The sequence below is a fragment of the Hippocampus zosterae genome, chromosome 13 (genome assembly GCF_025434085.1).
Source record: "Hippocampus zosterae strain Florida chromosome 13, ASM2543408v3, whole genome shotgun sequence".
Classification (NCBI taxonomy): domain Eukaryota; kingdom Metazoa; phylum Chordata; class Actinopteri; order Syngnathiformes; family Syngnathidae; genus Hippocampus; species Hippocampus zosterae.
The window spans coordinates 3,879,548-3,891,979 of NC_067463.1; the positions used below are offsets into that span (position 1 = coordinate 3,879,548).

General features: G+C 42.7%; 1 protein-coding gene across 7 annotated transcripts in view; it reads left to right on the forward strand.

The window, feature by feature from the left end:
- Positions 1-12,432, forward strand: part of lrba (LPS responsive beige-like anchor protein) — a 177,564-nt gene that overhangs the window by 12,047 nt on the left and 153,085 nt on the right. For all 7 annotated transcript variants that reach the window (XM_052083595.1, XM_052083597.1, XM_052083599.1 and 4 more), the window contains exons 2-10: positions 5,923-6,154; positions 6,785-6,885; positions 7,916-8,011; positions 8,109-8,230; positions 8,318-8,444; positions 8,543-8,662; positions 9,417-9,563; positions 10,236-10,433; positions 11,563-11,696. In XM_052083595.1, the coding sequence (XP_051939555.1) occupies positions 5,923-6,154; positions 6,785-6,885; positions 7,916-8,011; positions 8,109-8,230; positions 8,318-8,444; positions 8,543-8,662; positions 9,417-9,563; positions 10,236-10,433; positions 11,563-11,696 (1,277 nt within the window). The remainder of the gene's footprint in view (positions 1-5,922; positions 6,155-6,784; positions 6,886-7,915; positions 8,012-8,108; positions 8,231-8,317; positions 8,445-8,542; positions 8,663-9,416; positions 9,564-10,235; positions 10,434-11,562; positions 11,697-12,432) is intronic.

Consider the following 12,432-nt stretch of genomic DNA (forward strand, 5'->3'; position numbering starts at 1 on the left):
CAGCGCAGAGGTCGTGGGTATGAGCTTGGCTCCGATCTTCCTGTGTGGAGTTAGCATGTTCTCCTTGGGCCTGCGAGGGTCTTCTCCGGTTTCCTCCCACATTCCAAAAACATGCATGGCAGGCTGATTGAACACTCTAACGTGTCCCCAGGTGTGAGTGTGAGCATGAATGGTTGTTCGTTTCTGTGTGCCCTGCGATTGATTGGCAACCGGTTCAGGGTGGATATGTGGAATGAGAACTTTCTCGGTTGAGTGCAATTCTTTCTATTTGTCAATTGCCGAATGTGGGCAGTCCACTCACGGTCATTGTTTTGCTGCCACTCCTGCATCATGTTCATGAAGTGGATGGTTTGTTGTCACGCTCACTGCACGGTTTGCATTGACGAATAAACGGGAGAAAATGAAGCGACTTGCCTCGTGCCAGTGAGCACCTCCCTGTGTGATCATCAACGTAAATCCTTCTACTGGGAACTAAAGAGTGTAATGAGAGTGGCAAAGACTAATGAGGTCAATGTCTGGGGAGGTGGTGTGGAGGACAACGCAATTTGAAAGTGAGATTCGGTTTGAGAAAGCAATTTGTCCGATTACATCTTTCCGTGCATTGACCGATTCTTCGCTGAAGTACATTTGATTGAATATCAGATAAAGGTGGGAAGTGTGGTTTTCCACTTCACAATTTCTTGAATGATCTCTGCCAAGCATGAAAGTGGGAGCCCTGGCTTTGGTCGCCATTTCTTCTTGAGTTACCCTAGCTCGATGATTATAAATAAAGCTGTATTGTGTTGTATTCACTTTAGAGTAGCTCCATCTAGTGGATGCATAACGCAACCGCAGCCACTATTGTAGCTTCTATTTTACGCGCCCTATATATGAAAACAGTTTTTAAATAGGCCATTCGCTGATGGTGCGCCATATACTCTGATGCGCTTTATAGTGCGGAAAATATAGTCCTTCCTGAAATCAGACACTGCTACGAAACCCCGGCTTCTGCCTGTACGATGGATGAACTGTCAAATTTCCTTTGAGGGGTTCATTAGAAAAAAAATGATGATGGACTCATCGATCTTATTTTCATTTTTGTTGGAATTTACTAGGCAGACAGCATGCGGTTGGAACCCACCTTTGAGTTCAATGATTCTCTACCTTTATCGAGCCGAGGGACAGATTTTCCGTTCACCAAAAATATCACAAAAATGTGTACATCGGCATATTTTGTCTCGTCTAACATAGTGGAAGAGCATTTTAATTGTTCAGCGTGTCACGATGCAACACGGGCATAGATAGTTTCAAATAAATGAAAAAATTAAGGGAAATTGCCTCATTCCCCGCGGTGCATCTGATGGTCTGATGCGGAGTTAGAAATCACGCTTCTAGTTTATAGCGGCCGATGCTTTTTGTAAACTGTTTTTTATGTCAATCTATAAGGCTTCGGAAACAGCAGACCGTGACCAAGGCACTCAACCGCGTTTGGTTTGATGAGATGGCTCGTTAAATAGAGGATGCCTTTGAAGGGCTGTTGTTGGGGCGGGGGGAAGTAGGCCATTGGCGTGTTGTCGCCTCGACAGCTCGTTTGGAGTGTTTTTCGGCCTCGCTTTTGTCAAAAAGACAAACGATGCGGTCGCGTGTGGCCCTCATCGAAAGGTCGATATTGCCATGCGCGGATCAGATATTGTCATGTGGAACTTGTCCAAACAAATGACAACAGGAGTACGTGCTGTGTTTGGTCTGATTCAAATTGTAGCGATGTGAGATTTAACTACACGCGATTAACCAAAAAGCATCCTTCCGTTTATGGCATCATACAGCGGCGCCAAAGGACGTCGTGTTCACATGCGTTAGCGCTCGAACAAAGACAGTTGAATTGTTGGCGTGTCTGAAAATTGCCATTCGCAAATGGGATCGTTCAAATCCCAAACGACAAACTACTGTTCCCTTCAAAATAATCCCTGGAGTCCAACTCACTTTCCAAACCATTTCTGCCATCACTTGATGCACTCCTGAAAGGATTCTTCTGGGAACCTCCGCAACTCCGTCGTCACGGCCGTCCACGTCTTACAAATACAATATTATGAAATGCTCTTTTTCCTTTCACAGCCTTTTTTATGTGGCCATTTCCATTCCTTTCAATGAGGAAAGATGATTTGCGATGTGGGTGTTTTGGGTTACGAGCCAGCTTGATCATGGTTGGAATTGAAGTTGAACTCCGAAGGCACCTCTGTATCAGGCAAAAACACGGCAGAACCTTGACTTAGACTATGTAGCCAACGGCCTCTGCGTGCAACTCTGTGACACGGCAGAGATGCATGCGTTTTATTACTCTGTGTGTGTGGTTTTGGGGCTTCTTGGCTGGCTGGCTGTTTTGAAATCGTGACTGGCAGTCAGGCGTGCAAACGAGCGCAAGCCGAGAATGCCGGCGCTTGATCACAAATGATTGATTGTTATTTTTCGACCAGCCAAACACATTTGGAGATTTCCCCAAAGTCTTCTTTTGTTCTTCAAAACATTAGCCTAGCATCGGGCTATGTTTCCATGATCCCTACCGGGCTTCACCATGGTGACCGTAGAAAAGGTACTTGGTGTTGCACCCCAGTGGCTGCTCAGCCATGATTAATTCAGGTAGACCTCGGGTGGGGTTGGGGATGGGGGGCAGGCTAGGTTACCAAGCCGGAGATCTGGTGTCAGGTTACCAAAAAGCTGCAGTGTTTAGGTGCACAAGCGCTCTTGGGATCGGGCCCAGGCTGCAGCTGGCAACCTTGGACTGCTTGTTCCCGAAATAGCGACTGGATGTGAATGATGGAGCAGGGCTCCGTTTTTTGTGTCCATTCATTCGTTTTGAATGCTGTGGCGGATGATAGGCGAAACACTACCTAATTAACGAGTATAATGTGTTGCTATAAAATTGTATTAATTTACTCAAAACGAATGCTCTTAATTTGGGGGTGTTTCCTTTTGGCTGCCCTTGTTCCAGGATGTGTCGATCAATCATATTATGGTGCCGTGTTTTATCTCGGAAGCAGCAGAGCAAATTCAAGGTTTACAATGTCCCTCAAATTTTTTTTAAAAATAAATCAAATATTTTCCACATCAGCCCATGTAATTGAAACAATGTTAGCTGTTATTTTTAACCAATCAAATTTCAAATTTGCCCGCAATTATTTTTGCTTCCACCCCATCATCTGATTGGATGGTCAGAATAACAACTGCGTACATTGTTTATTAATCGGCATCTCTCGTGTGTGTGTGTGTGTGTGTGTGTGTGTGTGTATTTAAAAAATGTATTGTCATGCTATTGGCAAAATATTGATTCTGCACTGCTCAAAACGATGAACATGGCACAGATGTTTTCTATTATATTGTGATTGTTTTTGTTTTTTTGTACAAAGCATTCTGAATGCCTCAGTTGCATGGCACGCCATCGTTTGAAGTAGCTGTCAACACAGATGAAATCAAACAACTCTTTGAGGGTCCTTCTCAAGATCAGATTAATTTCGCCTCTCAGCGTGACATCACACGACCAGATAATGATTTGCTCCGAATCAAAGCTGGGGGAAATTCAGCGCCCTGTAATTAATGCAGAGTGTGTCCCCACAATGTGCGTCAACAAGCTTGTCTTCATATTTTCTATCTGTCCTCTTTGTCATCGGTCAACAATGATGGATGGATGAGTCGCTTTGAGTGGCAGCCTCATCAATCAGAACTTTCTGAGTGCGGGTGAGGGGGAACACCAAGGAGAGGCCGATGGCACATCTGGACGCAGCTGCACTCGTTCAACCTAAAGTTTAATCTTGTTGGGGCACTGTAAAAATCTCTCTTCCTGTCCAAAAGATTGACTGTTAACAGAGCAAGCCAACAGAAACGGTTTGTCAGCAGCATAGTCCAACCTCAGGCAAGTTAATCAGCATTGTTCATTTTCCAAAAAAAGAATTCAAGCAATTACAAGTTACACTATCCTAAAAAGAAGGAAGTAAGATTTTTCACACTTTAAATGCAAGTGGCCAATCAAATTCTCAAATGATTTTTAGTTATGATGATGATGATGATTATTATACAGGTATATATATATATATGTTTTTTAAAATTGCAAATATATCTTTTGGAGTTGCGGCTATGTCAATCGAACAGTGCACTTGGTGTATTGTCTGTATTTAAAAAAAAGTATATCCATGTTGGCAGTAGCTGTTACTCATGGATATTGTTACGTTGGTTAGATGTTTTGATGAGATCTAGTGGATGTCAAAAGTCTACACACCCTTGTTCAAATGCCATTTAAAAAATAAAAACAACAAAAATTAGACCAACATACGTATGTCACACACATGAACGGTTAAAGTTTTGAAATGATTCATCTTGGTCTCATTTTTGCATACCACTAAAACCTGACGAATCGTGTCCACTTTTTATATTTGGAAAAAGTAGTCAGCATGTGCATTTATGTGGCGTAAAACGTTTTAATGGGGTGCTGATATTGTAAATTTCCTCGGGGGAGCTGCGGGAGGGCATTTTAAGAGTTGTTTATTTTATGTTACTTGTTCGGCTCACAGCATTGTCGTCCGTTTTCTTCAATCTTGGCACCAACCTGTCGAAAATAATTTGATTTTCCGCGTTCACGTGTTGTTTGCCGGCGCCAGGGCCACCGTGACCTCAAATTCACGACTTTCTCCCTTCTAACGCGAGAGTTCAAGAATGCCTGGCGTCGCTTCAGAGCCAGGCGCATTCCATCGCTGATCACTTCTTGATGTGTATGTTTCACGGCGTGCTGTACTTCTCTTTGGACGTGATTTAAGATACAGCAGCGAAACAGGAATTCGACCGCTTTATTTATTTATTTTTGGGGACAAGATGGATGGTGTCATTGTTGGTATCCCGCTGCGAGGTTAAAGGGGTGCCTCCTTTATCTCGCGCAGAGCACACAAACGCAAGCACCTAATCTCACCTCAGTCATTCTAATTGGACAGCCTCCATTCCTTGATCCGATATTGTTTTCACGCACAGCCGGCGTAATGGCCGTGTAGGCGCACGCTGTGTTCATTTGTGCCGTGGAGTCGGAACATGACAGCCTCACTGGCGGAATGAAATTGACGTCCTTGTTGTTATTTTTTTTCCTTATCTCCTTTTGTTTAGGCCGGCTTCAATAATAAAAACGTCACGGCTGCAATTTGGACGTGAGAGACTGTGACTTTTATGGCTGGCGGCACCATTTATTTGCCAATGTGCAAAGAACATTTGGTCTGAATGTGGCGCTGCTGAGATTGTTTGCTGTTGTGCGTCTGGAACAAAAAAAAAATCGAATGAAGAAAAAGTCAGGCGAGCAAAAAACCCCAAAACAAATCGTTATTTTAAAACTGATATTAATACATATTTTTACATTTGTAAAACAATAATTTTGAATCTCAATATTATAAGAGATTATGTTTTTTTCCCCCCTAGATTTTTAAAAACTTAAAATCGGGTTACATTGACACGCAATCTACTTAGTGTAAATTTCCCCATTTTAAAATCTAGAAAAAAAATATTTTGTGCCGTATTGTATTTTTTAATTTTTAATTTAAAAATGAGTCAATACGACACGCAGCTTAACATGGTTGCAGCACACCTTCATTCATTTATATTTGTGAGCTTCAAAATGGGTCATATTCACCCACAGCATCACCTAAGACTAAAAAAAACACAACAACAAACCCTCCATTTAAAATGTAGACAAAATATGCACTTCACACCCTTGATATTTGTCTAGATTTTTTGTTTGAGCCGCAACATGACTTAAAGGTTCAGCTTCAAATAGTTTTCTTGATTTTTTTTTTCCTTCAAGTCCTGAAAATTTGGCAGATGGATTTTGAAGCACACTTTGTTACTGTCACGATTAAAATTCACATCTCACCTCCTCTCTCCTCTTTTTTTTCCTCTCTCCATTTCCCCACCCAGCTGGTCGGTGGCCAGTTTGACCTGGAGATGAACTTCATCATCCAGGAGCCCGAGAGCATCGTGTGTATGGTGGAGCTCCTGGATAAGTGCGAGCCCACCTGCCAGGCCGAGGTGTTGAGCATCTTCACCGCAATTCTCAAGAAGAGCGTGCGCAACTTGCAGGCGTGCACCGACGTGGGCCTCATTCAGCTGGTGCTGCGGCGCATCTCCGACACCGACAGCATGATCGCAGGTACGCAAGGCCATGTGGGGACAATGTAAATATGTTTCCAACTAAATCACTTTTTATTCGCTTTTAGCCCCCAAATATTCAACCCCCCCCCCCCCCCCCCCACCAAATCTCTAAGTAAAACATAAAATCAGGACTGTTTTGTTGACACACTCAATTTTGGGAAATCTTGTCACGTCCGTACTTAAAATGTTTTGGATTGACGTGAAATCAACTGAGGTGTAAATGGGAGTTTGGTTCCTTTTGTGGGAGTGAGGCTTGTTTGGGGGACATTTTTGGTTCCGGGGATAAAAGGCTTTGCGACAACTCCGTTGTGAGGCATTGGGAAATTGCCGGCATTACTGGGATCTATTCCGACGGGACGGTGTTTGCATCAGTGCCCTTCTCGCCAGCGAGAACAGCGCAAGCCTCCAGCAACTGTGCAGTCAAGTGAGGGTAAAGTAGATGTTTACTCAAGTGAAAACGTTCCATCTTTTAAGATCATTCCCCTGATATGTGCCATTATCAAAAGTTCATGGTTTCATGGCAAAGACATCCAATTTGTTTGTCGACTTTGCTCATATACATCAATTGGATTTCATGCTCGACCATTCTGACCCCCCCTTACCCCCCAACCCACCCTTTTTTTTCCAGACTTGCTGGTGGACATGCTGGGTGTGCTAGCCAGCTACAGCATCACTGTCAAAGAGCTGAAATTATTCTTTAGCAAACTGCAAGGGGAGAAAGGCCAGTGGGTGAGTCAGATAGTGTTGTTGTCTCGGGCATATTTGTGCAGAATGTGCTGAGAAGGCGTCGGCCACTCGTTGTCCTCCCACGCCTCGCCAGATCGATGTCCTTGTCACACAGATGTGATAGCTAGTGATGTTGGTTCGGAGGATTTGCTTCACTTCTCATTGGCGCTTTTGTTTCCTGTGCAGTGTGACGCTGCAGATATACAGTACGATCAAACAGTTCACCTCTTGAGGCTTGTTTGTAGGATTCATTGCATCGATGCAGCATTATAGCATCATTCTATCTCCCTACCTGACTAACAGTTTTAGACTTACTTAACTACCACTAAATAAACGGCTAAATCCCTAGATCAGCCATGTCCAAAGTCCAGTCGAATTTCATCCGGCCCTCGGCCCCCGTCATAAAATCAGTGCCGTCTGGCCCGGAGGTTGGGCGCAATGGAACACGTGTTGCATTGACTGAGGTCTCGTAGACTGGCGAGTGATGTTTCATAGAGTACTGCTTCCCTCTAGTGGCTAAATGAGTAATAGCATTCACTAAATCAGTAATAGCATTTAGACACTAGAGGGCATCACTCACGAGTTAACAAGACATCACTCCGTGTTTATATTGACTGATATGTCATATTTCAAATTCCTGTTTCAAATGAACCAAAAGAAATTCTTAAGATTGTTGAAATTAAAATAAAAATGGAAATGTGAAACAGACTGGCTTACTAAAATTTGTTGAACAATATTGTTGTTCAATGTAAAGAATGTCAGCCAAGGTCGGCCCCCTGACATTTTACCACATAAAATCTGGCCCCCTTGGCAAAAAGTTTGGACACTCCTGCCCTAGATTAAAAAAAAACATATCTCCATCCCTGTTTTGTTCGTCTCCAGATTGATTGACAAACTAATTGTATGCTTGACTGGTTAATTAAGCGCAGTCGTTTCTTTCGTGTGGACTTCAGCTTTACCCAAATTTGTGCATTCCCAGGGTTAGGCTACGTAACGCAAGGAACTTTATTTATTTCTTTTTGGATTCTTTCAGCCTCGGCATGCCGTGAAGCTCCTGTCAGTGTTGAAGTACATGGCTCACAGGAATGGCCCAGATTCCTTCTTTAGCTTCCCTGGCAAAAACGCAGCCGTGAGTAGAATCTACCAAAATCCCCCCGCCACTCCCACCCAAACATATTACAATGTTTATATTACAATTACATTTTGTTGTGTTGGTTTACTAACAGGCGATAGCTCTTCCACCCATTGCAAAATGGCCGTACCAGAATGGCTTTACGTTCCATACATGGCTCCGCATGGACCCTCTCAACAACCTCAATGTGGACAAAGACAAGCCTTACCTCTACTGGTCAGTCTTGGTTCCTTCACCCCGATCTCAGCGAGACAGTTTCCTTCCTCGGAATCTTACCCACCTGCTTCTCTGCCTTTCATTCAGTTTCCGCACCAGTAAAGGCCTCGGCTATTCGGCACACTTTGTAGGCGGCTGTTTGATTGTGACCTCATTGAAAACCAAGGGGAAAGGATTCCAACACTGTGTGAAGTATGACTTCAAACCACAGAAGGTAAGATGGGAATGAAAAATCAAACAACGGGGTAGGGGGGTAATAATTGTGTCATCTGGCCATTCTGTTTACAAAAGCTGTCGTTTCTTCCATTGTAGTGGTACATGGTGACTCTGGTACATGTCTACAACCGCTGGAAAAACAGCGAAATCAGCTGCTATGTCAACGGTGAGCTGGCATCCTTTGGAGAGATCGCCTGGTTTGTCAACACCAGCGATGTAAGTAGAAATCCTTTGCGAAAGCCTGGCTAATTGGTCTAAGACAGGTGTTCTCAAACTGCGGTGCGCCCCCGGAGCTCATTATGTGGTTGGAGAGAGGGCCGAGTCAACTGTGGGTGGGTGTGGCTTTAAAAGACCGGGAAAGGCTGTTCTACGACTTAAAATTAACCTAGAAATTGATTATTTGTTTGTTCTTTTTAAATTAGGGAGGTGGTGACGGCTTGAGGTAGCGGTTTGTGGCACATGGGAATCGGGGTGTACCAATTCTGTGGATTTGTTGAACCATTTCAACCTGGCTGAAAAAACCCCCCAAAAACAGCTCTACACTAGCGTTGCGGCCAGTTTCCTTCAGTTCCTGTATTCTGTCAAATACAAATTCATCACTTGGATACAGTACCGTCATTTACAGAAGGACTTTATTTCCAGTCTCTCATTTTTGGTTGTAGTTATTAGGGGGCAAAGTGGTGTAAAAGCTGCACCTCTTTTCTGCTCATTACACACAAATCACTGCATGCACTGTTGTCACAGCATGGAGGATTACTTGAGTCGACAGTCGCATATCTAAAAAGAACTGGCGCCGAATGCGAAGCGAGGCTGTCATTGAGGATATTTATAGCACGTTGTCCGAACATCTTTGCTGCTATTTTTGCCTCTTTTTATCATCAGACCTTAATACATGTTCTTTTCATCTTTAAAATGTTTTTTTTTTTTCGCTTTTTGGAGTGCTCAAAAACGGAATGCTTTTATCCCACAGACGTTCGACAAGTGCTTCCTAGGCTCGTCCGAAACGGCCGACGCCAACCGTGTCTTCTGTGGCCAGATGGGCGCCGTCTACTTATTTGGAGAAGCCCTCAATGCTGCGCAGATCCTTGCCATCTACCAGCTGGGGCCAGGGTATCAGGTAAGATGGAGAGAAGTTTGACAACTCTGCTCATTTCAACTGCACTGCTGACCAAAAACCTTTTATTTTTACTGAACATATAATACATTGTAGCACAGCGATTCCTTGAATGAGCCGTTTATTTCCATAACAATGCTTGTAACTCAAAACACTCTGTGGTCAGTATCCCACTTCAGACTTCAATTTTTCCCAAGGCCTTTAAAAGCTGTCATTTAGTCAAGCAAAGAAGATGGCGCAGTACCGAAAAATTCAGCCCGTATCAAATCTGCCATTCTTCGTCAAAATCCTAGAAAATGTGACCACGAGATTACTGAATTACCCCTGAATTGCCCCTTTTGATAATCAGCCTGTTTTTATCGAACGATTATACGATACCTGGGTTCTCTGTTTTTGAGTACGTAAACAGCTGACAATATTTGAGGAAATCAAAATGGAGTCCAAGACCAAACATTAGAAATGATAAAATGTGATTGAGTGCAACAGACAAGATATGAAAAGATAGGCAATAAAGATCACTGCTGTCAATTTGGATTTTTGCAGCTACATATTATTTATAAAGTAATTTTTTTCAGGCACCAGGGCCAAAACAGAAAGACAGCCGTCACTTTGCGAGGCCTTTTTTTCCTTTTTTTTTTTTTATATCTCATCTTGTCTCTCCTCATTACCCCTCAGGGGACGTTCAAGTACAAGGCTGAAAGCGACTTGCTGTTTGCCGAGCACCACAAGATGCTGCTGTACGATGGCAAGCTGTCGGCCGCCATTGCTTTTGCGTACAACGCCCGCGCCACCGATGCCCAACTCTGCCTTGAGTCCTCTCCCAAGGACAACGCCTCCATTTTTGTGCATTCCCCGCACGCGCTCATGCTCCAGGTAAACTGTGGTTGTGTTCAGAATCACTCACTTATCCACTATTGTCTTCATTATATCGTAAGCGACGAGAGTAAGTTTGCAGATATTAAAACCCGGGAGTCGGAAACGTGAGTGAATGATTCTGTACAGTCACTGTGTTAGGAATCATTCAATCATCCCCCTCACTTTGGCAAAGGTGGAGGAAGTTTTCAGTATAGCCGCATCATTAGAGCAGAAGGTTCACCTGCTGGCAATACCTGCAGGTTTGATTATTAGGATGCTCACACACTGTCCAACTAGCAAACACACACACATACAGTGCTCCTTTCCCTCTTGATTTTTTTTCCTCACAGTTTTTGACTTTTCCCTCTCATTAAAAAAAAGTGTTTTCGGTGTTCTTTCCAACAAGCTTGCAATACTGCAGCACCCTGTGAGAAATGATGCTGAAAAAGTAAATGATTCTAACACCAGCTTCCGTTACTGTATGTTACCATGTGATGCATTAGCATAAGGTCTCAGTTTGTAAAAGGTGCCATGTGCAAAGATTTGCATAAACAAACCTATGCAAAAAAGGCAAACCTGTATTTTTCATTTTTTTTTTTTTTACAATAATAAAAATCAAAAGAATCTTAACATATCACTCAGCAAATTTAGCCAGCACTGAGTGTTTATCCAAAACGAAAAAAAAGAACAAAAATTGTTTATTCATGTATTTTATGTTATAAAGTGACAAAAAGAGTGTTCAAAGTTTAGGTGGCACTTGAGTGATTGTTAAAAATAAACAACAACATCCAACACAAATAAACAAAGCTATAATACAAATATAAATACAAAACAAATTAAAATGAATTAATATCCCTTCACCATGGATCGTTAATTTTACTCTAAACAAAAAAATAAAAATTTCACCCTAATATGTATGTGACATTGAGTGTTTATTAGAAATAAAGCACAGTCAAAGAAATGGTAAAGGATAGAGAATTTATATATCATTGGTTTTGTAAAATGCAGTATTGGGAATTTGCACAATGTTATTTGTATTGTGGTGGTATTAGACATCGGAGGATGTCATTTTTGTTCGACATCATTCATAGTCATGTTGAATTGAGCCATGGGTGAATGTAACTTCATTGTGGTGTTGTTCGTGCAGGATGTGAAAGCGGTGGTGACTCACTCTGTTCAGAGCGGTATTCACTCCATTGGTGGCGTGCAGGTCCTCTTCCCCCTCTTTGCACAGCTGGACTTCTGCCAGCCCTCCAGCCACGAGCTGGACACCTCTGTCTGGTAACTATGGAAACGCACATACGGTTCATATAAAAAACACAAGATGAGTGCATCGACACAACTGTGTCAATGGTAACACTTGGCAACCAAGTGTCATTCTTAGGTACGCACAAGGATTATAACAAAAAAATCTATTTTTAAGAGATTTTTAAACTCCTATGAAGATACAACAACTGGTATTTAATAGTCTGGCTCATACTGTGTGTGCACTACAGTCATCTCAACGCAGCAAGCACGGATTCTTGTTCCACCACCGATCTGATCTAGTCCTCTGAGGCAGGAACCTTGCATGCTAAAACGTGATATAACAAAGATGAGACACAACATGGAGGAGGCCACACGAGGATGAAAGTTGTTCTCATTGCCCAAACCCAAATGGATGCTTCAACCCTAGATGAACAACTTCCCATTTAATTTCGGCCATGAAGACCTTGAGACTTTTTCATACGTTCTGTCTTAACAGATGTGTCCACTGAATTTTGTCTGGATCAGTTAAATAGCTGACTTTCCACATCCCGATTCCCACTTTAAAGCAAAATGGCAGACTTGCTGTTCATTTCCTGGTACTTTTTTACGTGTCGTGTGATATGTCGATTGATGAAACTGATGACGGGACCAATTTTTTATTCAACTTCCTCCGGCCCTTTTTCATTGTCCATCAAACCAAAATGGCAAACTTCCTGGTCAACGTCATGCATGGCGTGCATTCTGTTTACAATCCTCGTCCGCAAAACCA